General features: G+C 39.9%; 1 protein-coding gene across 1 annotated transcript in view; it reads right to left on the reverse strand.

Moving 5' to 3' along the window:
* Positions 1-20,838, reverse strand: part of OLA1 (Obg like ATPase 1) — a 173,707-nt gene extending 152,869 nt beyond the window's left edge. The window contains exons 1-4 of the mRNA XM_040475418.1: positions 20,652-20,838; positions 19,252-19,352; positions 4,581-4,724; positions 738-865 (exon numbers count right to left, since the gene is read on the reverse strand). Of these exons, the coding sequence (XP_040331352.1) occupies positions 738-865; positions 4,581-4,724; positions 19,252-19,352 (373 nt within the window). The 5' untranslated portion in view covers positions 20,652-20,838. The remainder of the gene's footprint in view (positions 1-737; positions 866-4,580; positions 4,725-19,251; positions 19,353-20,651) is intronic.
* Between the last annotated feature and the right edge of the window lie 6,723 nt (positions 20,839-27,561).

Here is a 27,561-nt window from a genome sequence, read left to right on the forward strand (position 1 = left end):
ATCTATAGATAACTATATCTATAGAAAAAGCACTAAATCAGACCACAACTGGCCTGTACCTCTAACCTGAGTTTCCTTCATTTGCACGGATTTGTTCATTACAACACCAGACCATTATAATATCCTGCAGTGCAGTCTTGACCTGAACCTTAACCGAAGCCCAATCTAAACCTTTCTATCAGAGAATTACTATATTCTTGGCTCACTTTTGTAGTCAAAAGAACATTAACCCCTAGTTCTAACAGGTTGTTCCCTTTGCTGTATATCCCCCCACCCCCATTAAGGAATAGCTGGTCTATAGTTTCTCCTTAACCCTGTCATCTCTAATAAATAATAAATCTCTGAAATAATGGAATCCTGTCCTATATCAATCCTGCCCTCTCAACACATAGAAAACCAAGAATGCAGAAAAGTTCCACAAGTTAAGAAAATGTCAAAATGCTTTATAATCAACAAAATTACTTCCACATAGAAACACTTCCCAGTGGATCTAATCCAGAATAAGGGATGAAATTCAACTGAAGTATCAATACAGCATATACTTGCTTTGGAATACGCCTTCTTATATGGAAATGATAGTAAATAACACTAAAGTCACAATTAGCAAACCAATCCATGATTCATCTTGTGAAGCTAGGCAAATCTTCTATTAGTCATTTCTAATTTTATTTGAGCAATAATGGAAATACAACTGACTATTAATGAAATGAATGAATTAAATAAACAACTGTACTTACGTGTTAGATGAAAGATTCCATCACAGGCACTGATATGAGATAAAAAGGCATTTCCCAGGCCTTGCCCATTGTGAGCTCCTTTCACAAGTCCAGCAATATCCACCACATTTAGAAAGGCAGGAATTTTGCTAAAAAACAAAAGATGGTTTTATTATAAAACAATACTAAGAAACTGTTTTCGTGAGATCAAGCCCCACGTCCAGCTCCACTCTGTCAGTGTGGAACCGAACCTGTTTGGGGCTCTCTCTCTCCCCCTCTGTCTCTCTCTGTCCCTCATCTGCTCACTTGCTCTCTATCTCAAAATAAATAAACTTTTAAAACAAAAAACAAAAAACTCAGGGTTCCTGGGTGGTTCAGTTAGTTAAGCATCCGACTTCAGCTAAGGTAATGATCTCACAGTTTGTGAGTTCGAGCTCTGCTATCAGTGCGGACGGAGCCTGCTTCAGATTCTCTCGCCCTCTCTCTCTCTCTCTCTCTCTGCTCCTCCCTCACTCGTGCACATTCATATGTGCACATGCTCTCTTTCTCTCTCAAAATTAAGTAAACATTAAAAAAAACCCTCATACCATTAATTTTACTATACTGTTCTGTTGGCCCATGAGTAAAGACACAAAAGCAGTGGAGAACATTTAAAGAGTACACTGAAACAAGGGAAGGTAATCGCCACAGAATGAGCCAACATAACTTGTGACTGGCACTGGACTAACTGCTTTACATGAATCACTCAAAGTTCAAAACAACTCCATTAGGTAAGTGCTACTTATTAAACCTACTTTAAAGATGAGGAAATTGGGCCTGAGAGGAGTTAAGAAACCTATTTACACATAGGGGATCACTCAGCTAGTGGTAACAAAAATAGGATTCAAACACAGGATATCTGGATTTGCATTTAATCATCATGTAAGCTGGGGCGCCCCAGTCAGTTAAGCAACCAGCTCTTAATCTCGGCTACGGTCATGATTTCATTCATGGGATCAAGCCCTGTGTCAGGCTCTGTGCTGGCAACAGGGAGACTGCTTAAGATTCTCTTCTCCCTATCTCTCTGCCCCTCCCCTCTCCTCAAAATAAATAACTTAAAAAAAATCATCACATAGGTTATATAAATAAAAAATGTATGTAATGATGTGAACCAGTTATCAGCACAGTAATAACCTGGTTGTTAACAACAGCAACACAAATAGAGGTATATACGAAATAACTTTTGCTTTGCTCAAAATAAGGTACAATTAACACAAGTTAGAAACCAAGTTATGAAAGCCAGTCAGTCAGTCATGTAAATATGGAGATTAAGTTGACCCTTGAGCAAAACAGGGGTGAGGGGTGCCAACCCCCGTGCAAATATCCACATATAACTTTATTTTTTAATTTTTTTAATGTTTACTTGTTTTTGATAGAGAAAGACAGAGTGCGATCGGGGGAGGGGCAGACAGAGAGGGAGACACAGAATCTGAAGCAGGCTCCAGGCTCTGAACTGTCAGCACAGAGCCCGACACGGGGCTCGAACTCACAAACCATGAGAAACCCTGAGCCCAAGTCAGCAGCCTAACCGACTAAGCCACCCAGGCACACACCCCCATTCAATCTTTTTATTTCCATTAAGGCATTTAATCAATGTTCACTGACAAAAGAAAAAGGAAATTTTGAGAAGTTAATTCCCTCACTGCCTAAAATTTCAACAAATTTGAAGTCTAAGAGCTTTATTGCTATTGTTTTTCTCTTCAGGTCTCTGAAGAATTTCAGCAATGTCACATGACCACACAGTCTAGCAGTGACAAGGGCCCACATCTAAAGAGTCAGAATGGGGAGAAAAGGCAGCACAATAGCAACCGGGGCCTGTACAAGGCATCTTGGCAGGAGAGCAATCTAGCAGTAGCCAGGGACCAAATCAGCAGCTCCAAATCAGTCAACAAGCCAGAGGGGTCAAAAGACTGGCTACATACAAAGGAATTGAACAAACAGGCACATCAATGGGACAACTGGAGAAATCTAAATGGAATCTATGAATCAGATGGTAATACTGTATCCATGTTAATGCCCTGATTGGTGATTTACTGTGGGAATGTAAGAGAATGGTCTGTATTTAGTAAATACAAATGGAAGAATGGAAGTGCAATGTGGCATCATGTCTGCAACTCACTCTCAAAGGTTCAAAGAAACTTGGGAGAAGGGCACATAAGCATTCTATGAGTAATTTTGCCTCTTTTGTATAATTTGCAATCTTTTAAAAATAAAAAGGTTTTAAAGAGAAAACAGGGGCTCTTGGGTGGTTCAGTTGGTTAAACATCCTACTCTTGGTTTCGGCTCAGGTCATACTTCACAGTTCATGAGTTCAAGCCCCATATTGGGCTCTCTCTCTCGTTGTCCCGCCCCCCCCCCCCCTCACACAGGCACAAGAGTTCTCTCTCTCTCAAAATAAATAAACAAACCTAAAACACACACACACACACACACACACACACACACACACACACACACACATTTAAAAAGAAAACAGAAGTCACTTTGAGGAGCCAATTTCAGGAATGTAATTTGAACTATGCCCAATGACTGTGACATTGTAACCAACTGAGTAACACATGAATGAATACATGAGTGAATAAATGCAGACAAGAAAGCTCTTCCTTACAGCAGAATGCCAATAAATGATAAACAAATGGATAGAATTATAAAATCATATGGCAATCATCATTATAATTCTTAATTCATAAAAAAAAACGGATACTCAAACAAATGGATGAAAGTAGAAAAACTAAATAAATGTGGTATATATTTTGTGATTAGTACTCATAAGAATTGCTTATAGACTAGATCTAGAGATGATGAAAGAGGTATCAAAGATAAATCTTGGACTTTGACTTAAGCAACTGGGAAAATAATAGTGCTATTTACTGAAATATGAAAGTCTTAAAGAACAAACTTAGCACAGGCAGGATGAAAATCAAGAGGTCCATTTTGGACATGTCAAGTCTGAGGGGACTTGTCATGCAGGTGCCAATATCAAGAAGGCAAATTCAGGAATAGAGACAGAAACTTAGGATTTATCACCACATCTAAAATAGTGAGAAACTAAAGGCAAACTAAATTGTTACAAAAACCTCAAATGACACAGAATATGAAAAAGTAAAAAGCACCTAAAAATTCCACTACCCAAAGATAACCATCAAACAGCTTCATATATTTTCCTATGAATATACATGCACACATACAATTTTACATGAATGGAATATTTTTTTTTAATTTTTTTTTTTTTTTAGTGTTTGTTTATTTTTGAGACAGAGAGAGACAGAGCATGAATGGGGGAGGGTCAGAGAGAGAGGGAGACACAGAATCTGAAACAGGCTCCAGGCTCTGGGCTGTCAGCCCAGAGCCTGATGCGGGGCTCGAACTCCCGGACCGCGAGATCGTGACCTGGCTGAAGTTGGACGCTTAACCGACTGAGCCACCCAGGCGCCCCACGTGAATGGAATATTATACAGGCTGCTTACTCCCTCTACTTCATACTCCTCAGAAAAAAAGTAACTGCAATGTTAACTGCCAGATGTATCCTTCCTCACCTTTCTCTATGCCCTACATTATTTTTATAATCACCCATAATACAACCATAAATTCTGGAGAAAAAAACTTCTAAATGATTTTATTTATTTACTTACTTACTTACTTATTTTAAAGTAAACTCTACACCACACTTGTGGCTCGAACTCACAACCCGGAGATGAGGAGATGCATGTTCCAGCAACCAAGCCAGCCAGGAGCCCCGTATATGATTTTAAATACATCATTTACACATATTTACTGCGTCTATATAGGGCCACCAAATAAATAATAGCATAAAGATTTTCTTACCTTGCTGGTTTGTGGTACTTGCAAAGAAAGTCAAACCTTTCATCTGGCACAGGTACTCTGCTCTCATTAGGATCAATAGTGCAGAATGGGAAGTTTTCTGCTGAAGCCTGACTATTGGTTAATACATTGAAGAAGGTGGATTTCCTAAAAGAAACAAAAACAATTTCAATCAATTCTTGGGCTAACACTGAGAAAAATTTATCTCATTCTCATTTCAGTGCTCAATAAGATCCATGATAATTATAAAACCAATCAGGAAAAGGAAGGTGGAGAATAAGAGAAATGAATGAAATTTGCTTATAAATGAATTTTTTTACTAACAGAAAAGAATGAAATTACAACAGTAAAACTCATGATTTATAGATGATGTTCCTATCTCAGTCTATCTGAAACTTGAAAAGCATTTTCCTAAAGAATCTTTGTTATAAGTGATAGCTAGTTTCACATATTATAAAAACTATTTTATTCCTAAAGTATTTGGTAGTACCAGTATCACTTTTCCTGTATCTAATATAATCTTCTCTAGCATAAAGAGAGGTGTGCATCTAGCTAGGTCACTTCCCAAGCATTCTGAATTGGGAAACAGATGCTAATTGTCTAATAGGAAATGGGAAGCTGGAGCTCCTAATTGTTAGTCATAAAGATTACTGTCAAGTCTAGAGTTATGAACTGTGAATTATGAAAAACCAAAATGTGAATTTTTTCAAGGTACAACAAATCAAGAAAAAACCTATTCATAATAAATAAACTGTTGCTAATGCTCTAATTATCAGATTCTTATCAGGTAATACATGCTCAGAGAATGTCAACTCCTATTAACATCAACTACATTTCTAAAATATGATAATCATAGAGTCAAAAATCATAGAGTAAAATTGATCTAGTCTGTACTATTTTCCAATTCCATCACTAATATGGATAGCAGAGAATTCACTACAGTGCATTTTCTTGCTCCAGAAATTTCCAGGACTATAGCATTCAGATAAGGATTTAAAATGAAAATTACCATTACACATAATTTTTTTTTTAACTGGAGGAATTGAGGAAATAGTTACAGATTATGTCGTTATTGTCAAGCTGGTACTTTCCTTCAAAGGAGACCTGGAGGACCCGAAGAACATGACCAGTTTTCTGAGATATTTCAGAAATATCTCAGTATATTTCTCCCAACAGGGAAAACTATAAAATGTGCTGAACTAAATGGCACATAAACTGATCCACTCCCTTTAGCTTATTCCTCTCCCCACAAAAAAATAAACTGGTTGCCAGAATCACCATCAGTCCTATTTACCTAAAATTTAACTAGAACATTTTATTCCTGCAATGAAAATATTATAAAATAATGTTACAGTAGAAACACTTAAAGTAAAATGTAAATATATTAATTAATACAAACACAGAACACTTGTGCCTTTTGTGGGGGGCACAATTGTATTTTTTTATATTATAGTCCTAAAATTTAAATTTAAAAATTTTAGTATTACAATTTAAAAATTGTAGTATTACCACAGTCATCATAATGACAATATAAAAAGGCCAGAGGATTTATGGAGTTATTTTCAAATTTATGGCTATCATTAAGATAGTATTTTGGGGACACCTGGATGGCTCAGTCAGTTAAGTGTCCAGCTTTGACTCAGGTCCCGATCTCACAGTTCATGAGTTCAATCCCCACATGTGATTCTCTCTCTCTCTCCCCTTCCCCTACTCGTGCATACTCACTCTCTCAAAATAAATAAACTTAAAAAACAAAAAGATAGTATTTTTGACTGCCCACCTTAACAAAAATGTTTTATACTTAGACAAAAAAATTATCCCTTAAAACATACAGAAAAACATAGCAAAAGAAAGTCCCATTATCTCTTAGGCTGAAAAAATTCTTATATACGGTCAAACTAAACTTGGAAGACAAATCCCCATTTACACAAAATGTCTCAACTCGGCCATCGATTTTAAATTTCGTAAAAGGTCATTTGTACCTTCCAAGAGTTTTATAAATACAAAAAAGTAAAAATAAGGAACTAGAAAAAGGAAATTTTTTCTAAGGATTATTACTAGAGGCTTCAGTGACAAGTTAAGACATTTTGATCCATTCAAATCTATTAAAAGAAAGCCTTGTAAAAGCAAAGAATTTAAAAGCTTTGCCCTCATCTAGCATGTTAAAGCCCATAAGTCTTTTGTGAAATGAGGATTTTACACACACACACACACACACACACACACACACACACACACACACACATTTAGATCCCTTAAGGTTATCATTAAAGCTTCAAAATAGAAGAAAGATTCAAAATTGTTAAGACTCTCTCTTATAAAAGAACAGGCTTACATAAATATTATTTCAGCAATGACAGCATTAAAAAGAAAAAAGAGTCTAGACTTAATGAGTGCCCCCTCCATTTAGGACTTAAATATTTGTGAAATTACATATATTACTGTAATAAAGTAAATCTGACTGAAAAGTTGTTTTATCTAAAATCTTATGCAAAACTACAATATGTATTGGGAAGTCAGGATGCCAATGCAAATTCCCACAGCATTCTGAATTAACCATTTATAAAACACACGTCCAAAACATGGAAGAAAGTAGAATGTTCTTTCACTAAACTGTCAAAAAGTATCTATCTGATAGGTAACAGAAATAAACACAGCTGACAGAAATGGATACCAATACCTGTATACATGAGTTAGTATAACCACATGTATTTTCTAACTCTATGAGGTGACAGGGTCTACAAGCAGTAACACCTCAGCAGCGAAAATCATACGCGGAGCCGGATCTTAGTTTCTAAATACCATTCTCCAATTACAAAACCAGGGCTTCCTGGAGACAAGGCTGGGACAGGAAAAACATAATAATAGCCTGAAACATCTTACAGTGTCAGAGAGGAAATGGTTAAAAAAGAAAACAAAAACAAAAACAAAGATGTGGGTATGTCAAAAGGACACAGGAGGCAACCTGAAAGAATTCCCAATGGTCAAAGCCAGAAAAATTTGAGTAACAAAATAAATACTGAGGACACTGGATTACAACCCAAAGAATAAAACGAATTTCAGTGAGTCCAAATAGAACTATGTAAACAATCAAACAAATAACTAAATATGGGGAAAAAGATAAATCTTCCTTACGGATTTGAAATAATAACATAAAAGGAATAGAGGAAGTAGAAAATCACCATTGGAACACCATACTAAAATAACTGGGGCAGGCAAAATCCACTGAGGAATAATAAAATTTAGTCAGGGAAACTGTAAAGAGAAACAGGATACTTGAATAGCCTCAAAATATCCTTCCCCTATCATATTAATAATACTGTGGGTGGTTTTAACAAATGTCCATAAATTTTTTGATACTTCTTGCTTCTGGAGGTGGAGCTTCATTCCCTTCTTCTTCAGTGTGGGTTGGACTTAGTGACTTGCTTCTACTTCATGGAGTATAGAAAGGAAAAAAGGATACTTCTACAGTGAAGAAATCTGGCAGATACCACCTTACCCAGTGATCAAGGTTAATATCACCAGTAATAAGTTGTGTCGATATCATATACCCCTCAATATGATGCCATGAGAAAGATACTTCACCTCCATGGTATTATTCCCAAAAGTCCATAGCATGATTTCTGTTATCAAAATATATTACAAAGTTACAGTAAAGCTACAATAGTAAAAACAATGTGGAACTAACATAAAGATAGACACAGAGACCAGTGGAATAGTATGTAGAGAGCTCAGAAATAAACCCTTACATATATGGTCGAATGATCATCAACAAGGCTGCCAAGACCACAAAATGGGGAAGAAACTGTCTCTTCAACAAATGATGTTGAGAAAACTGGACAGCCACACGCAAAAGAATGAAGTTGGAGCCTTACCTTATACCATATACAAAAATTAACTCAAAATGAATTAAGGACCTAAATGTAGGACCTAAAGCTATAATACTCCTAGAAGAAAACATAAGGGAAAGACCTCATGACATTGGACTTGGCAATGACATCTTAGATATGATACCAAAAGCACAGGCAACAAAAATTAAAATAGAAAAATGAGATTCCATCAAATTTTACAACTTCTGCACATAAGGAAATAATCAAGGGAGTGAGGACAACCTATATAATGGGAACAAATAATGGCAAATCATATGTCTGATAAGGGGTTAATATCCAGAATATTAGAATAAAGAACTCCTATAAGTCAACAACAACAAAAGTAACCTTAAAAAGTTACATACATGGACAAAGGACTTGAATAAACATTTCTCTAAAGAAGATAAACAAATGGCCAATAAGCATATTAAAAAATGCTTAACATCCCTAATCATCAGAAAAATGTAAATCAAAACCACAATAAGATATTATCTCACACTCATTAGGACGGTTATCATCAAAAAACAGAAAATAACAAGTGCTGGGCCAGATGTAGAGAAATAGGAACTCTAGTACACTATTGATAGAATATAAAGTTTTGCAGCCACTATGAAAAACAGTAAGAATGTTCCTCAAAACACTAAAAGTAGAATTATCTCATGGTCCAATAACTCGACTTCAGGGTATTCATAAAAAATTCAAAGCAGGATCTTGAAGAGATATTTCTACCTCCATATTCATTGCAGCGTTATTCACAATAGCCAAGAGGTAGAAGCAACCCAAATGTCTATCAACAGATGCATGGATAAAGAAAATGTGGTATATACATACAACAGAATACTATTTGGCCTTCCAAAGATAAATTCTGTCCCATGCTAAAACACAGATAAACTTTGAGGACACTGTGCTCATGCTCAGTGCTGAGTGAAATAAGCCAGTCACAAAAGGGCAAATACTGTATGACTCGACCTCTGAGATAGCTACAGGAGTCAAAATCATGTAAACAGAAAGGAGAATGGTGGTTGACAAGGGCTAGGGAGGGGGGGAAATGGGAAGTTGTTGTTCAACAGGTAGGGAGTTCTAGATCTGCAAGGTGAAAGAGATCTAGAGATCTGTTACCTAATAATGTGAAAACAGCCCCACTGAACTGTACACTTAAGAAAGTTTAAAGAGTAACTTTTATATTGTGTTTCTTACCATGTATTTTTTAAGTTCACACCATGAAAAAACATCAAACTTGAAATGAGAGACATTATACAAAATACCTACATCCATTCATTTCAAAAATAAATAAAAATTTCCATGACCTTTAAAAGATCTGTACTAGAAAAAAAGGACATTAGTGGGAAACCTGGTGAAATCCAAATAAAATCTACAGTTAATAGTAAATAAATAAATGAGCAAAAAAAAAAAAAAAATCTATCTGAAATTACATGGCAACACAACAACAGAGACCAGAATTCTGAAAAAAAAAAACACTGAAAATTAAGATTTAAAAGAAAGCCATCTATCAAGTACTGTTAAGGGATGTAATTACTGCCGAAATAACAGTCGAGAGTGAAAAGGAGAGCAGACTTGTCATCCAAAAGATTATTCAAAACACATTAAAAAGAGAAAACAAATGGGGCTGGGTGGCTCAGTTGCTTAAGCGTCAGACTTTGGCTCAGGTCATGATTTCACAGTCTGTGGGTTCAAGCCCCATGTCGGGCTCTGTGGTGTCAGCTCAGAGCCTGGAGCCTGCTTCAGATTCTGTGTCTCCCTCTCTCTCTGCCCCTCGCCCGCTCATGCTCTCTCTCTCAAACATAAGTAAACATTTAAAAAAAAATGTTTTTAATAAATAAAAAGAGAAAACAAGGGGCACCGTGGTGGCTCAGTTGGTTAAGCGTCCAACTTCAGCTCAGGTCATGATGTCATGGTTTGTGGGTTCAAGCCCCGTGCCAGGTTCTGTGCTGACAGCTCAGAGCCTGGAGCCTGCTTTGGATTTTATGTGTGTGTCTCTCTCTCTGCCCCTCCCCTGCTTGCATTCTGTCTCTCTCTTAAAAATAAATAAACATTTTTTAAAAATTAAAAAAGAAAAAGAGAGAGGAAGCAAATAATTCCCAAATCACAAATTTCCACAAAAGAGCAGGCGCACTAGAATGCTGACAAGCATACAATAAGATTTAAGTTCATTTAAAATGGTACTGGGTAGTTTGCTTTCCCTTCTACTATGAAACCACCCTCCTGCCATAAAGAGCTATAAAACTAGACAAAACATACAGTAACAGTTTTCTGAGAGAGGACAGTATGTAGCACAGACGGTGTTCCCTGAGAGCACAACAAATGAACTAAGCTCTACAACTGCCCCCGCTCACTGCCTAAAAGTGATTTCAAAGTCACAGCACAGGGAGGGAAAACCAACAGGACCTGGTAGTCAAGCCAAGTTGAAGAGACTGAGATGAGAGTATGAGGAGGCCAAACCAGCTAGGATTTATAGGGCAGTGTAATAGAAAGGAAGGAGCTGCAGAGAGAGGGGGCTCTGGAGATCAGCAGAAGGTATCCTCAAGACTAAGGCTATGTAATGCTTTATGTATGAATAAATCAGTCTCCAAAAGGCTGGGGGTTGCAGGGGGGGGGGGGAGGGCACTCAAAACTAACAGAGTGAACAATTCTCAGGCTCACACAGAGCATGGAATAGTTCACAGTCCTACCAGCCCCAGTAGAGAGATCATGTAATATAAGGGAACCTGGGTAGAGTCCTCAAAAGAGTCACATCCTAGTACGAGGGCCAAAAGAGGACAAGAACAAAAACTATTATGAATTCATAAGAAAACATAATAGGAAACCTCAAAACAATCAAAATGACACACAAATAACTAAATGCCAGAACAAAGTCCAACACGCTTTAAACAAATACTATAAATTCAGTACTCCACATAAAATCCAGTGTCAGGAATAAAAATTACAAGGTATGTAAAGAAGCCAGTAAATACAGACCAAAATCAGGATAAAAGCCAATAAATACAAACAAATCAAGTAATGACAGAGATGATAGAATTGGCAGAGAATGACCTACTAAATATTATAAATCTTTTTAGAATTTTTTCAAGGATACAAAGGGAAATATGAAGACAATGAAGAGTGAAATGAAAGCTATGAAAACTCTGCACACAGAACTATTGTATGAAAAATACAACATCTGAAATGAAATAAAACGGAAAAACACGCTGAAAGTGATTAGCAACAGATGAGACACTAAAAAAAGGTCAATGAACATGACGACAGAGCAACAGAAACTATCAAATGAAGCACAGAGGGGAAAAAAGATTGGAGAAAAAAATAATCAGAGCTTCAGTGGCGTACTATTGTCTAGAGGATTAACACACTTGTAAGAGTCCCAAGAGGAGGGGCAGAGAGTGGCTGGAGCATTTGAAGAAATATTGGCCAAATATTTTACAAACTTAATGAAAATCATAAACTCACAAACCTAAAAATCTCAACAAACTCCAAGCAAAGGAGGCATAAGTAAAACCACACCAAAGCACATGAAAATCAAGCTGCTGCTTGGGGCGCCTGGGTGGCGCAGTCGGTTAAGCGTCCGACTTCAGCCAGGTCACGATCTCGCGGTCCGTGAGTTCGAGCCCCGCGTCAGGCTCTGGGCTGATGGCTCAGAGCCTGGAGCCTGTTTTGGATTCTGTGTCTCCCTCTCTCTCTGCCCCTCCCCCGTTCATGCTCTGTCTCTCTCTGTCCCAAAAATAAATAAAACGTTGAAAAAAAAAATTTTTAAAAAAAAGAAAATCAAGCTGCTGAAAACCAGTACCAAAGAGAAAATTTTAAAGGCAACTAAAGGAAGAAGCAAAACCTTATGTACAGAGAAACTAAGATTAAGAATAACAGTTTTCTCATTGGAAAGCTAGAAAAAAGTAGAAGATAACTTCAAAGTGCTAAAAGAAAAACTGTCCCTAGAATTCTCCCCAGTGAAAATCTTTAAAACATGAATGTGTAATAACCACATGAAAAGATGCTCAACATTATTAGGCATGAAGGAAATGCAATTCGAAACCACTTTACACCTTGGCCATAATAAAAAAGACAGTAAGTACTGCTGTGAATGTGGAGAAATTGGAACTCACATGCACTGCTAGTAGGAATGTAAAACGGCACAGTCACTTTGGAAAACGGTTATGCAGTTCCTCAAATGGCTAAACACAGGTCACCGTACAACACAGAAATTCCACTTCTAAGTATACAAAAGAGATGAAATCATCTGTCTACACCAAAATTTGTATATTCCAATGCTGGGGCAGAGAAAGTACCAATGGCCTGGAAAATACTGTGGTAAAAGAAAGTAGAAAATACTCAAAAAATAGAGAATAAAAGGAATATGAATGAACAGGAAGGCTCCTGACGGCCAAATATGGGCAATTTGAACAACGAAATAAGTAAAATAGTAACAGATTATAAGCAACAGAATAAACTAAGAATCCAATCCCGATAAAAACAAATTATAATCAAACACATGAAAAATGGGGAGCTCTTCCTTACAACAGAATTCTAGCCGATAGAATTTCCATTAGTCCTTCTATAAATTGTTCCTACTATAAACATCAGTAGTGAAAAATCAACATCATATGCTTCATGATATGATGTACTAAGAAGTACATGTCACTTCTGTACCCAAAACTGCATAACCCAAGTTAATCAAAAGAAAACATTCAGCAGACCCATCTCACGCAGTGGTAGCAACCAGAAGAGCTACCCCATGGTACGGTAAAGAAGTCTGGAATACCAAAATGTATTTCTCAAACAAAGGCAATACAATAGGGCAAAAGATAAGCTTCTCAACAAACCTGGGGCTGGAACAACTGAACATCCACATGCAAAAAACAAAAACGAAAACAAAAAATCTGGATACAGACCTTACACCCTTCACAAAAATTAATTCAAAATAGATCACAGACCTAAACATAAAACACAAAACAACAAAACTTCCTAAAGAAGAAAACCTAGATGACTCTGGGTATGGTAATGACTTTTCAGATACATCAAAGATATGACCCATAAAATAAAATAGTAATAATAGAAAAGCTCGACCTCAATGAAATTAAAAACTTCTGTTCTGTGAAAGGCATGTCAAGAAAATGAGAAGACAAGCCACAGACTGGAAGAAGTATTTGCAAAAGACACATCGGATAAAGAATTGTTATCCAAAATATACAAAGGACTCTTAAAAATCCACAATAAGAAAACAAATGGGGCGCCTGTGTGGCTCAGTCAGTTGAGTATCCGACTTCGGCTCAAGTCATGATCTTACAGTTTGTGGGTTCGAGCCCCGCTTCAGGCTCTGTGCTGACAGCTTGTTCAGAGCCTGCACCCTGCTTCAGATTCTGTGTCTCCTCTTTCTCTGCCCCTCCCCGGCTCATGCTCTGTCTCTCTCTCTGTCTCTCAAAAATAAATAAATGTTAAACAAAATTAAAAAAAAAAAAAAAGAAAACAAGCAACCTGATTTTTTGTAAATGGACCAAAGGCCTTAATAAATACCTCACCAAGAAGACATAGAGATGTCAAATAAGCATATGAAAGATCGATGCTTCACATTAGATGTCATCAAGGAAACTCAAATTAAATTAATAATGGGATACCACTATACAACTACTAAAAAGGCCAAACTCCAGAACACTGACAACACCAAATACTGGTAAGGATGCAGAGCAACAGAAACTCTCATACAGTGCTGCTAAAAATGCAAAATGCTACAACCACTTCTTACAAAGTAAGAAACTTACAAGTTTCTTAGAAAAGTAAACATTTAATTCAGCAATTGTGCTCCTTGGCATTTACCCAAAGAAGCTGAAAATTTATGTCCACATAAAAACCTGTACATGGATGTTTACAGCAGTTTTACTCATTTCTGCCAAAACTTGGAAGCAGCCAAGATATCCTTCAGTTGATGAATGGATAAACTATGGTACATCCAGAAATGGAATATTATTCAGCACTAAAAAGAAATGAGCTATTTAAGCCATGAAAAGACATGGGGAACTTCAATGCATATTACTAAGTGAAAAGAGCCAATCTGAAAAGGCTTTAAGATTCCAACTATATGACATTCTGGAAAAGGCAAAATTATGGAGACAGTAAAAAGATTAGTGTTTGGGGAGGGTGGGTGAATAGGCAAAGCACAGAGCATTTTTAGGGCAGTGAAAATATATAGCGGGTACATATCATTTTGCATTTGTCTAAACCCATGGAAGATACAATGCCAAGAGTGTATAATGTGGACTTTGGATGATAATCATGTGTCAATGCAGGTTCATCAATTGCAACAAATGTACCACTTTGGTGGGGAATGTTGATAATCGGAGAGGCTATACACGTATGAGGTCAGGGAGTATATGTGAAATCTCTCTGCCTTCCCCTCAATTCTACTGTAAAGCTAAAACTGTTCTAAGGAATATATATATATAGAATATAGAGAGAGAGAACATATATATATATATGTAGGCTATATATATATACACTATATATAAAGAATATATATACATATATATATATACAATATATATACAATATATAATATATGTGTGTGTGTGTGTATATATATATATATATATATACACACACACACACACACACACACATATACACACACACACACCCGCAATAATACCCTGGCCCAAGAGGAGCTAATTTACAAAGGCTTAGTGAGGTTAAAAAAAATGGGGGGGAGAGAGGCAAAACAAATCTAGAAACCAAATCTTCATATCATGGTTTGGTATTCTTTCTACTTCATTAAAAGCAGCCATTAAAACATGTGTCCTTATCATTAGGCCTACACACTACATCAAGGGGGAAAAAAACTACCAATTGACAAATAATTACTGAATGCCTAATAAATTCCTAATACCCAGCCTAAGTGCTAGAAATATAACAATAAACAAGAACAATATAACCCTTACCTTCAAAAAATTTAAGTCCTTTTTTTTAAAAATGTTTATTTATTTGAGAGAGAGACAGAGCATGAGCAGGGGAGGGGCAGAGAGAGAGGGAGACACAGAATCCAAAACTGGCCTCAGGCTCCAGCTGTCAGCAGAGCCTGACATGGGGCTTGAACCGAGGATCCATGAGCTCATGCCCTGAGCCGAAGTCAGACGCTTAACCAACTAAGCCACCCAGGCATCCCAAAATTCAAGTTCTAATAGGCAGAGGCAAAGGGTTATTAAAGAGCTGATTAATTTAAATAATGCATATAAGACACTCGGAATAAATGTCATACAGTAAGTGTTCAATAAAAATCAGCTATTATCAGCTGTAAATATTACCTTTAAATTTCCAAGTAATCAGCCTAATGTATACTAAGAAGAAAATCTTATTTGTCCAGATCTCTAAAAATCAAGACATTCTTTAGATGTTTTGGTACCAAATGACCTTACTTTTGATCAGCAGGTCAGCTTTTAAAGAACTACCCCCCTCCCCAATCTCTCTCTTATAGGCCTATCCAGAGGTAGACATGTCCAGTCAGTTTCCTTATACAGGAATCTGAATCACTGCAGAGGCAGCAGGACATAAGAAATACCAGAAGTTCAGTTCATATGGCTGAGCTCCACATGGACCCATCTCTATCAGCGTTACCCTGGTTCCCATTCTTCCTGAGGTCTGCTCAGCTTGTCCTTCAATTCTATCCTTCCAATAAGTCTCTTTTCTTGCTTAAGACAGCCAGAACTTGTGTAATCTTACAAAAAAACAAAAAACAAAAAACAAAAAAAAAACCCTGATATAGTTAGATAATGTAAAATCACTCTACAAAAAGGAGTGCTCCCAAACCCAAATGCCAAAAATCAAACTGAACATTATTAAAATGAGAAAACTTCACTATTTGTAAAGCATACCTCAATAAAACCTGGGGGGCAGGGGAGGTAGGATAACAGTGGGATGTGGGTATGTAATTTAAAAGCATAGGGGCGCCTGGGTGGCACAGTCGGTTAAGCGTCCGACTTCAGCCAGGTCACCATCTCACGGTCCGTGAGTTCGAGCCCCGTGTCGGGCTCTGGGCTGATGGCTCGGAGCCTGGAGCCTGTTTCCGATTCTGTCTCCCTCTCTCTCTGCCCCTCCCCCGTTCATGCTCTGTCTCTCTCTGTCCCAAAAATAAATAAACGTTGAAAAAAAAAATTTACAAAAAAAAAAAAATAAAAGCATAAATAGCACATTTATACTGGATAATAAAATATTTTTAGGTTATTTTCATATACATTGATTACATTATGTTCCAATACTAAAATATTTACATAGAAAACACTTCTTAACATGTCTCAGTTTAAAGTAGTCCCATTTAGGGGCGCCTGGGTGGCTCAGTCGGTTAAGCGTCCGACTTCAGCTCAGGTCACGATCTCACGGTCCGCGAGTTCGAGCCCCGCGTCGGGCTCTGGGCTGATGGCTCAGAGCCTGGAGCCTGCTTCCAATTCTGTGTCTCCCTCTTTCTCTGCCCTTCCCCCGTTCATGCTCTGTCTCTGTCTCAAAAATACATAAACGATAAAAAAAAAATTTTTTTTTAATAAAGTAGTCCCATTTTTTTAAAGTAGTCCCATTTAAAGCCAAGCTGCATTGACTGCAATGATTTTAAAATAAGATATGTTAATATCTAAAAACTGTATTACCGGTGAAATAAAGCTCACAACATAATGATCATATCTTGCTTTCAAGTTTATTGACAACACCCTACAGTACTTTGCTTAATTATTTGTTTTGCTTACATTTCCACTCTCTATTTAGTCTTACTTTGCAAGCAGCCTATATCACAGCAGGAAACCCCTTCAAAATGCAAACCTCTCCAGCTCCAGGAAAGACTGAAATTAGGACAGCCACACTTGCTCATGTTTTACATTATAAGAATTTAAGAACTGCCTTACTTGGCCATACCATGCTTCATTCATTAAAAAATCTCTAGCACAGGGGCTCCAAGGAACACATGAAAGAACTATGGTTGTCCTACTTGCCACCAATCGAAAAGCCTAAAGCACATGCCAAAATATATTCATTCACCTTAATAAACTCATACTGGATCTGAGGGGCGCCTGGATGGTTCAGTCAGTTAAGTTTCTAACTTCGCTTCAGTCATGACCTCATGGTCCATGAGTTCAAGCCCTGCATCAGGCTCTGTGCTGACAGCTCAGAGCTTAGAGCCTGGAGCCTGCTTCCAATTCCGTCTGCTCTTCTCTCTCTGCCCCTCCTCCCTCACACACTGTGTGTGTGTGTGTGTGTGTGTGTGTGTGTGTGTGTGTGTGTGTGTGTGTGTGTGTTTGTGTGTCTCACAAATAAACATTAAAAAAAAAATTTTTTTTTTTAAATCCATACTGGATCTGTTACCATTAGTCCACCCTCACTAGTTTTGAGACATTTTATATTTTAAGATTAGTAAAAGGTATTAAAATAGAAGGACAGGGGTGTCTGGGTGGCTCAGTCAGCTGAGCGTTCAACTCTTGGTATCGGCTCCAGTCATGATCTCCCAGTTTGTGAGATCCAGCCCCCCATCAGGCTCTGGGCTGTCAGCACAGAGCCTGCTTGGGATTCTCTCTCTCCCTCTCTCTCTCCCACTCCCCCACTCGCACGCACACTCTCTCTCAAAATAAACATTAAACAAAAATAGGACAAATAATGAAAAAAGTAAACTGAACATCCAGGGGTACCTCAGTAGCTAGTCGGTTGGGCATCTGACTTTGGCTCAGGTCATGATCCCGGTTCATGGGTTTGAGCCCCGTGGTGGAGTTCTGTGCTGACAGCTCAGAGCCTGGAGTCTGCTTTGGAATCTGTGACTCCCTCTCTCTCTGCCCCTCCCCCACACGTGCTCTGTCTCTCAAAAAATAAATAAACCTTAAAAAAAATTCAAATTGCATGTGTACAGGTTATATGATAAACTCCACATATATTTCCTACCGCTGCCTTATTTGCAAATGAATGATTGGTTTCAACTTTAAACACTATAAAACTCTAAATAAACGTTGAAAAAAAAAATTTATAAAAAAAAAAGGGGCGCCTGGGTGGCGCAGTCGGTTAAGCGTCCGACTTCAGCCAGGTCACGATCTCGCGGTCCATGAGTTCGAGCCCCGCGTCAGGCTCTGGGCTGATGGCTCAGAGCCTAGAGCCTGGAGCCTGTTTCCGATTCTGTGTCTCCCTCTCTCTCTGCCCCTCCCCCGTTCATGCTCTGTCTCTCTCTATCCCAAAAATAAATAAACGTTGAAAAAAAAAAATTTAAACACTATAAAACTCAAAGTTTTGCTCCTGTAACTTTCAGATTTAGCCACTTTATAATAGATACCCTTTTATCTAGCAACTTCCAACATTAAACTCAAACCTGTTACCTCTTTCTCCAGTAAAAATTAATCAACTTTATAGTGGGGCTTTTAGAACTACTTCTTAAATTATCCTACTATAATGGCCTCTGGCAGTCAGCCTAGGTAGGTACCTTACATACCAGCAAGCATCAAAATCAAATTTAAACTACTTCAATTCCACTTAAATTCAATAGAGTGTCTCCCAACAGTGTTTCAAGCAAACAGAGATGATCTAAAACTTGATGTTTCAACTCTCATTGCTTCTTCTTCTAGTGTAGGGAAACAAACATAAGTAATTCAAGTTTGAACACAGTATCTGTATAGAAAGCCAAAAATAAAATACACCCAAATGAAAACCTTGTTTTGCAACATTAATATTCCAGCTTCCCAGCCTCTTTGCAATTTAAGTTTTAATTACCACATAAGTTCCCATTTCTACAACAAGACCCAAAATATTTACAAGATGAACAAGAGTAAAGCCCAACAACATTCACCTACCCAACATTTGGCAATCCAACAATACCAATTTTCAAGGAGGTTCCAAATCTTCCAATGATTGGGGGTGGTTTAATTCCATCACCTCCTTTTTTGGGGGGCATCTGAAAGGTCAAAACATACATATAAACAAAATCTTTTACTATCCCCATTAACCAAAAACATTTCATCACACAAAAGATATTACTGAATAACAGATTTAAAATAAAACATACTGTATATACCAATCCAAAACTGACACAGAGCTAAATCCACTTTATTTTTTAAAAAGTATTTTAAAAGTTCTAGAAACAGGTCTGATTCTGATAGTTGTCAAAGCAGTCACTCCTAAGAAGTCCCAGAAAGATTAATCTAAAAATATGTGACACCATAAATCAAAAATAAAATTTAGCTGCCAATCTTCCATCCATATTGTTCACAAAATTCTTTCTTCTTAACCCGATATAAGGTCACAAGAATGAAAGCATTCAGAAGCAGGAATAGAGAAAAGAGAGTCAAAGAAAATCCATTCTAGTACAACCTGCAACCAAGTCACCTCCCCCCAAACCACTCCTCGTACCTGGAACCCATTCTTTCCCATTTTCCCCACAAGCACCATTTTCACACGGATGAGCACACACCAGTATCAGAGTCTTGGCGACCACGTCTCTCCCACCTTTGGCACTGTAGATACGACTCAAGGGTCCTCATAAGCAACCTCCAGAATCTACGCTCTGGTTATTTCTAGTTCTAAATGAATCCACTAACTCTTTTTATTTACAAACTGAAACTTTCTAGGTCCCTGCTAATCTGGCTCCAAGTTCCTCCGTGCAGAATTAATCCCACTTTACTACTGCAAGCTGAACTCATGAGGACTACTAACCTCACGTTCTACAAACTAGGAACTAAAACTGTCCCTGTCTTCTGGAGCCTGCTGAACCTCCAGCGGCCACACTGACGCCCTGCTCACAAGTGGTATTCCATCCAGCCTCTTGATCTCTGACCCCTAGGGCCAGGGACCTCCCTTCTCGGGGTCTTAACTCACACCTGTTCCCAGCTTCAAAGCCCAGGCCTCTGCAAGAGCAGAGCCTCTCCAGTCCTCTGGCCTCCTACCGAGGGGTGGCCGGCAGCCCAGCCAAAGCGGGCCTCCACCCAACATCTACCCCCGTGGACTGGGCCACTGGCCATCCGGCCTCTCAAGAAGGCTTTCCCCAGTGTGCCGGGCGGAGGCGTGGGCCGCTCTCGGGACGCGCGGCCTAGTCCAAGAGCGCCTCATTCATCCACACAGCACACGTTTCCCGCTGCCCTCGCCCATCCCGGCCACCCGGCCACCCGGCCCTGGCCTCACACCGGCCTCAGGGCCACGAGCTGGGGCGCCGAAGACTCGGCGGAGAGGGCACCCGCGGGCTCGCTGAGGGACTCACCGTGCTCGGGGCGGGCGATGACACGGGGTCCCAACGGCAGGGTAGACGGGTACTACCGGCAGCGAGAGGAGGGGAGGAAGGAGGAGAAAGCGTAGGCCCGGCCCCTCCGCCGAGCAGCACGCACGACGGCGGTAGCGGCTGTAGCAGCAGCGGCGGCGGCGGCGGCGGCGGCGGAACGGGCGGGCCGGGCGCCGGGCGGCACCTGCGCGCAGATCGCGCGCCCCGCCCCGCCCCTCGCTCCTGCCCACCCGGTCCATTGGCCCGACGAGCCGGGAGGCGGGAGCAGGGTGGGAGGAGTCGCCAGGCGCCCGAGCAGGCGGGAGGAGGAGCCGGAGCTGGAGCCCGTCTGACTGTCTCTCCAACTCATCCCCCCCACTCCCGCTCCGCTGGCCCCGGGAGCGCGCGTCTTCCGCCTTCTCAGCACGTGGAGCTCCTGGGACCCAGGTCTCTGCTTCCCTCCCGGAGCGCGCCCGGCGTTGCCGCACACGCTCATTCGTTGGCCTGCAGCCGCACATTTCACCCGCTGGACCTCGAAGCGCCCTCGGCCAGACCGCCCGCCCCGAGACGGGTTTCACGAGGTCTGGCAAACAGCCGTGCCAAACCTGCGGACCTCCTGGCTGCTAACCGAGTCCTCCGGGGCCAAGACCCCAGCTTGCCATCCTTTTCTTATAACTTTCTTGAGTCAACCCAAATGGTGAGAAGCTGTGAAATAAACCTAACTAAAGGGGGGAAAAAAAGGGGGCCAAGGGAAGCTTGTGATCTAAGGACTCCTTGATCACTTTATTGTCCAGGCGTTTTACAGGCACTGGATCAAAGAATGCATTTAATAGAGCCAGTTTCCCCTACTTTTCCTCTGGATGGTTATGAGCAAGGGGCTTTGGAATTTGGGAAACAGGTTCCCATCTGGATTCCACTACTTGTGACCCTGGACAAAGTAACCTCTCTGAGCTTTAATTTCCTCTTTGATAAAAGTGAGACTATTGAGACCCACCTTAGGAGGTTATTATGAGGATAAAACGAGATATGTGTAAAGCTTACAACAACAGTACCTGGCACATACAGGAAGGGCTCATAAGTAGTCCATAAAGGGTATTGTTAATATTAGGGTTTCATCCGATCTCACGCACACATACTACACCATGAGCTCCATCTGTAGAAGGAATTCCGTCTGTAAACTTTGAAGTATTTGTTGCAATGAATGTAATACCTTTCCTAAAATTGTGACCCTAGAAGCTTCTTTCAAGGAGACTAGTTCATGGGGCGCCTGGCTGGCTCAGTGGTAGAGCACGTGACTCTTGAATTGGGGCTGGGGGCGGTTGTAAGTTGGAGCCCCTTGTAGAGACTACTGAAAAATAAAAAAGCAAAGATATTCATAATAAAGGGAAAAAATATGAACTGGTTGCTATCCCCATTTTATAGATGAGGGAACAGTATCAGAAAGGCAATGTAATTTGGATGTCACACAACTAGTAAATGACAGAGGCCAGATTTCAGACCCAATCTAACTGAAAGATTTGTTCCCTTTAAGCCAAGTTTTTTTCTAATATAAACTCCTTATAAGCGACAACTGAGCCATTATTTATAATAAAATTGCATTACGGTTTTTTTTTATCTTTTTAAGTTTATTTATTTATTTTGAGAGAGAACAAGTGGGGTAGGGGCACAGAGAGAGGGGGACAGAGGATCCAAAGCAAGGTTTGTGCTTACAGCAGAGAGCTGATGGCAGGGCTCGAACTCACAAACCATGAGAGCATGACCTGAGCCAAAGTCAGACATTTAATTCACAGAGCCACCCAGGAACCCCAGCATTAAGGTTTTTCATAGCCCTATGAAAATGATCTACTGAGGTAGGTTAAAAAGCTGCTTCTGTAAATTTGGAATTCTCAAAGACACAGGCAACTTGATTTTTTTGATATCATTCATAAACATGCACTGTTTATATTCTCTCAATCTAGCTCCTTTGTTGCCAGGACCATGCATTTAAAAAAAATTTTTTTTTAACGTTTATTCATTTTTGAGAGACAGAGCATGAGCAGGGGAGGGGCAAAGAGAGAAGGAGATACAGAACCTGAAGCAGGCTCCTGGCCCTGAGCTGTCAGCACAGAGCCCAATGCAGGGCTCGAACCCACAAACCATGAGATCATGACCTGAGCCGAAATCAGACGCTTAACTGACTGAGCTACCCAGGTGCCCCTGAAGCATACATTTATAAAACAGGGATCTGAGTACACTCTAGCTATGAAACAGAGGGGAGCTAACTAGCCCACATTTTGTACCCACTATCAGTATAAAATTATGACTAGTCCTAGCAGAGAAATTCTTAATTATTTACTGCTGTTTTAGTGGTGAGGTTCTATAGTTGGTTTTCACACTGCTGCTTATGGAAACAGAGAGGAACCATTACTTAAAAAGCTGAAAAATCCCAGAGAGCCTGCTCTGCCCAGCAACCAGCCACTCCACTACTAATTGAAAGTGTTCCCTAGTCGTGGAGTAGTAGAATCATCTTCAACTTATCACTGTCTTTGAGCCAAATATAGCTACTTTTTCAATCTCAGTATCTCTCACATCTACCCATTCCCTTCAATTCACACTATCAAGTCCTTGAGTCAATCATCTGTTTTTCTATTTGCAGTTACATCTTTCTTGCTTGCACTTTTGACCACCTTTAAAGTGTCTTGACAAAGCAGGTCACACAGATCTCAGTGAGCTAAGCAGACTTTCAGGAGAGGCCATTTGCTACTGCTGAGTTACCTGATAACAGGACTCCATTTCCAACTCAGTCACTGGGGGTCAATTCATATTAACAAGATAGAGAATCTCACAGGCCCAGTTTAGGTAAAGTTCTAGCAAGGGTCCAGTCAGCCTTGGCCAAGTAGGTAGAGGTCATATAGTGGAAACAGCCCTATGAATGACCTTTACTACTAAAACAGGCAGTTCTCAGGAAAGATCCTCACAGGCTATCTACTATTCCACATGACAAATGAAGACTCAGTGAGACAAACAGGATAATAACTTTAGGGGGGAAGGGAACCACTTGCAAAAAAGAAAGTACCCCAGGGAATGGGAGAAGTGGGGAGGTTTTGGTCAAAGGGTACAAACTTGCAGTTAGAAGATAAGTTCTGGGGATCTAATGCACAGCCTTGTGATTATAGTTAATACCATATTATATACTTGAAAGTTACTAAAAGACTAGATCTTAAATATTCTCATAAAAAAGAAATGATAATTGTGTGAGGTGATGGAAGTGTTAGCTAGGGCTGTGGTAGTAATCATATTATATTTGTATATCAAATCAACACTTTGTACACCTTAAACTTAAATAGTTATATGTCAACTATGTCTCAATTTTTTAAGGTACGCTATCCAGTTATTAAGTAGCATTCTTTCTCTGTTACCTACATCACATTTTTCTCTCTACATTAAACTTCTATCATATATCCAGTGCCTAGAAAACAGTCCCCATATATTTAGAATATCCTATTCTTCACTTTTTGTTGTTCATATAAAATTATTTTCTTGGTTTTTTTATTTTTATTTTTTTTTATTTTTTTTTTTTTTAGCGTTTATTTATTTTTGAGACAGAGGGAGACAAAGCATGAACAGGGGAGGGTCAGAGAGAGGGAGACACAGAATCTGAAACAGGCTCCAGGCTCTGAGCTGTCAGCACAGAGCCCGACGCAGGGCTCAAACTCACGGACCGGGAGATCATGACCTGGGCCGAAGTCGGCCGCTTAACTGAATGAGCCACCCAGGCGCCCCAGTAAAATTATTTTCTTAAATACCTACCCCATGCCACTGCTCTAGGCTTTGAAACAGTGAAGTACATAATAAATATGCTCTTTGCCCTCAAGGAGCTTGCAATCTGTTAGATAAACAAGTCATTATACAAATAACTATATAAGAACCTGGTAAAAAATCTATAGGATGCCTAGGTAACTTGTATTACAATTTGAAGATGTGTAATAACCCACCTTGATTGTCCTTACTTTCAGGACTTCTTATGAACCAGGCAGTGCTTAATCATCCCCTTTCTCTGTTTCATGAAAAACAGTACACACACTGCAAGGCATCAGCAAAGAAGGTTTTTAGTTTTCATTCTTCCACTTAACAGAGCATGATTTTGAATTTTTTGCAACTGGACCGTAAGTTACCTGTGAAGCAAAACTTATGTTTAATCAACTGTTCTCTCTTCTGGAATTACTCGTAGTATTTAAAAGAATGCTGACTAATTAAACAGTCCAGGGTGCCTGGCTGACTCAATCAGAAGAACATGTGACTCTTGATCTCAGGACCGTGAGTTGGAACCCCATGTTGGGTGTAGGTGATTACTTAAATAAATAAAACTTTAAAACAAATACATAGGGGCGCCTGGGTGGTTCAGTCGGTTGAGCATCGGACTTCGGCTCAGGTCATGATCTCGCGGTCTGTGAGTTCGAGCCCCATGTCGGGCTCTGTGCTGACAGCTCAGGGCCTGGAACCTGCTTCCGTTTCTGTGTCTCCCTCTCTCTCTGCCCCTCCCCCACTTTCACTCTGTCTCTCAAAAATGAATACATGTTTTAAAAAATTAAAAATAGGGGCGCCTGGGTGGCACAGTCAGTTAAGCGTCCGACTTCAGCCAGGTCACGATCTCGCGGTCCGGGAGTTCGAGCCGCGCGTCGGGCTCTGGGCTGATGGCTCAGAGCCTGGAGCCTGTTTCCGATTCTGTGTCTCCCTCTCTCTCTGCCCCTCGCCCGTTCATGCTCTGTCTCTCTCTGTCCCAAAAATAAATAAACGTTGAAAAAAAATTTTTTTAATTAAAAATAAATAAATGAAATGAAATTTTAAAATAAAATAAATAAATAAATAGATATAGAATCCAGTTATCATCCCAGAAACTACTAGAGTTTTGTCATCTGATCTCTATCATAATCCAAAGATGAAGATTTAGGGATTCCTGAAAGAAAATTTGCATACTGTTTTCCCAGAGGCAACATAAAAAGGCATATGCCAATCTAAAAAAATGTATATATTACTAATGTACTTACTTAGGATGCTTTTAGTTACAAGTTACAGAAATTCTGATTCAGTGGCAATTTATACTGTGTAACAAAGTCCAGAGAGAACTTCAGGATTAACAGATTCTGTAGCTCAATACTATATTCAAGGCTCTTGGTTCTTTCCGTATCAAGGCTGTCTTCTCCGGGCTTCCTCGGTTGTCATCCCCAGGCTAAAGAAGAAGACTGCTGTAGCAGTTCCAGGCAACACACCCAGAAATGACTATATTTGGGAGCGGGGGAGAAAGCATCTCTTCTAACAGCCCTGTCTTAGAAGAAAGGAAACAGGGGCACCTGGGTGGCTTAGTCAGTTAGTTGGGCATCCAACTCTTGATCTCGGCTCAGGTTGTGATCTCACAGTTTGTTAGATGGAGCCCCACACCAGGTTCTACAGTGACCTCGAGGAGCCTACTCAGGATTCTCTCTCTCCCTCTCTCTCTCTCTCTCTGCCCCTCCCCTGCTGGAGGGCTCTCTAGCTTTCTCCCTCTTGCTCGCTCTCACTCTCTTTCTCCCCCATACCCCCTCTCTACTCCTCCCGTGCTCGTGCGTTCTCTCTCAAAACAAATAAATTTTTTTGAAAAAGGGAACATGTCAGAAACCCTCCAGCAGTCTTCTTTCACTGGGCAAAATTGGGGTTTATGCCTATACCTGAACCAAACACTTGCAGAGGAAATGCAGTTACCCTTAGACCATTCAGCCCACCCTAGGCGTTAGAAGAGAGATCAACTTCCTCAGACATATGGCTATGTGGGAGATGGATAGGTATCTGAGCAAAACCAGGGTTGTATAAGAAAAGAACACCAGTGGGGCGCCTGGGTGGCTCAGTAGGTTAAGCGTCCAACTTCAGCTCAGGTCACGATCTCACGGTCCGTGAGTTCAAGCCCCGCGTCGGGCTCTGGGCTGATGGCTCAGAGCCTGGAGCCTGCTTCTGATTCTGTGTCTCCCTCTCTCTCTGCCCCTTCCCTGTTCATGCTCTGTCTCTCTCTGTCTCAAAAATAAATAAACGTTAAAAAAAATTAAAAAAAAAAAAAAAAGAAAAGAACACCAGTTATGTCCACTATACTTCCTGAGCCGTTTTTTCAACGTAACAGTTTGAGCACTGTCTGATAATTCTGAAAGAAGTCAGTGGCATTGGTAGTCACCCAATCTAATGTACATAACTGTAATAAATGTTGTTACACCTAGTTCACTAAGAAAGCACCGAAGAGGGGCGCCTGGGTGGCGCAGTCGGTTAAGCGTCCGGCTTCAGCCAGGTCACGATCTCGCGGTCCGTGAGTTCGAGCCCCGCGTCAGGCTCTGGGCTGATGGCTCGGAGCCTGGAGCCTGTTTCCGATTCTGTGTCTCCCTCTCTCTCTGCCCCTCCCCCGTTCATGCTCTGTCTCTCTCTGTCCCAAAAATAAATAAAAACGTTGAAAAAAAATTTTTAAATAAAAAAGAAAGCACCGAAGAAAACTGATCATTTTCTAGTCATACGTAATAGTCTTATAAAATGAGAGCTTATGAAAATAGTATTTTTATTAACCTTTACAAGACACTTAATGTTCTAGTCATGGAAAGGGAAGATTACTTACCGAAGGGTGTCATAAGAGTTTCATCAATTGAACTGGAAATTGGGGGATGTTGCACATAGGCCTAGGTTACCGAACTTACAGCCTCTCCTACTAACTAACACGAGCTCTGCATAATATTTCCCCTTCATTACAGTTTTGAACTTGTGTTGTTCATTTCAAAGAATAGGGTACTAGTCAGGATAGGCTGGATTATAGTAACAGACAACTCCAAAATTAGATTCTTAACAGAATAGAAGTATTTCTCTTAGACGAAGTCTCCTGGAGATCCACTGGCCCATGAGTTGTCATGGCACTTCTAGGCTGCTC

This window comes from Herpailurus yagouaroundi, unplaced genomic scaffold (assembly GCF_014898765.1).
Source record: "Herpailurus yagouaroundi ecotype Mexico unplaced genomic scaffold, PumYag 140, whole genome shotgun sequence".
Classification (NCBI taxonomy): Eukaryota; Metazoa; Chordata; class Mammalia; order Carnivora; family Felidae; genus Herpailurus; species Herpailurus yagouaroundi.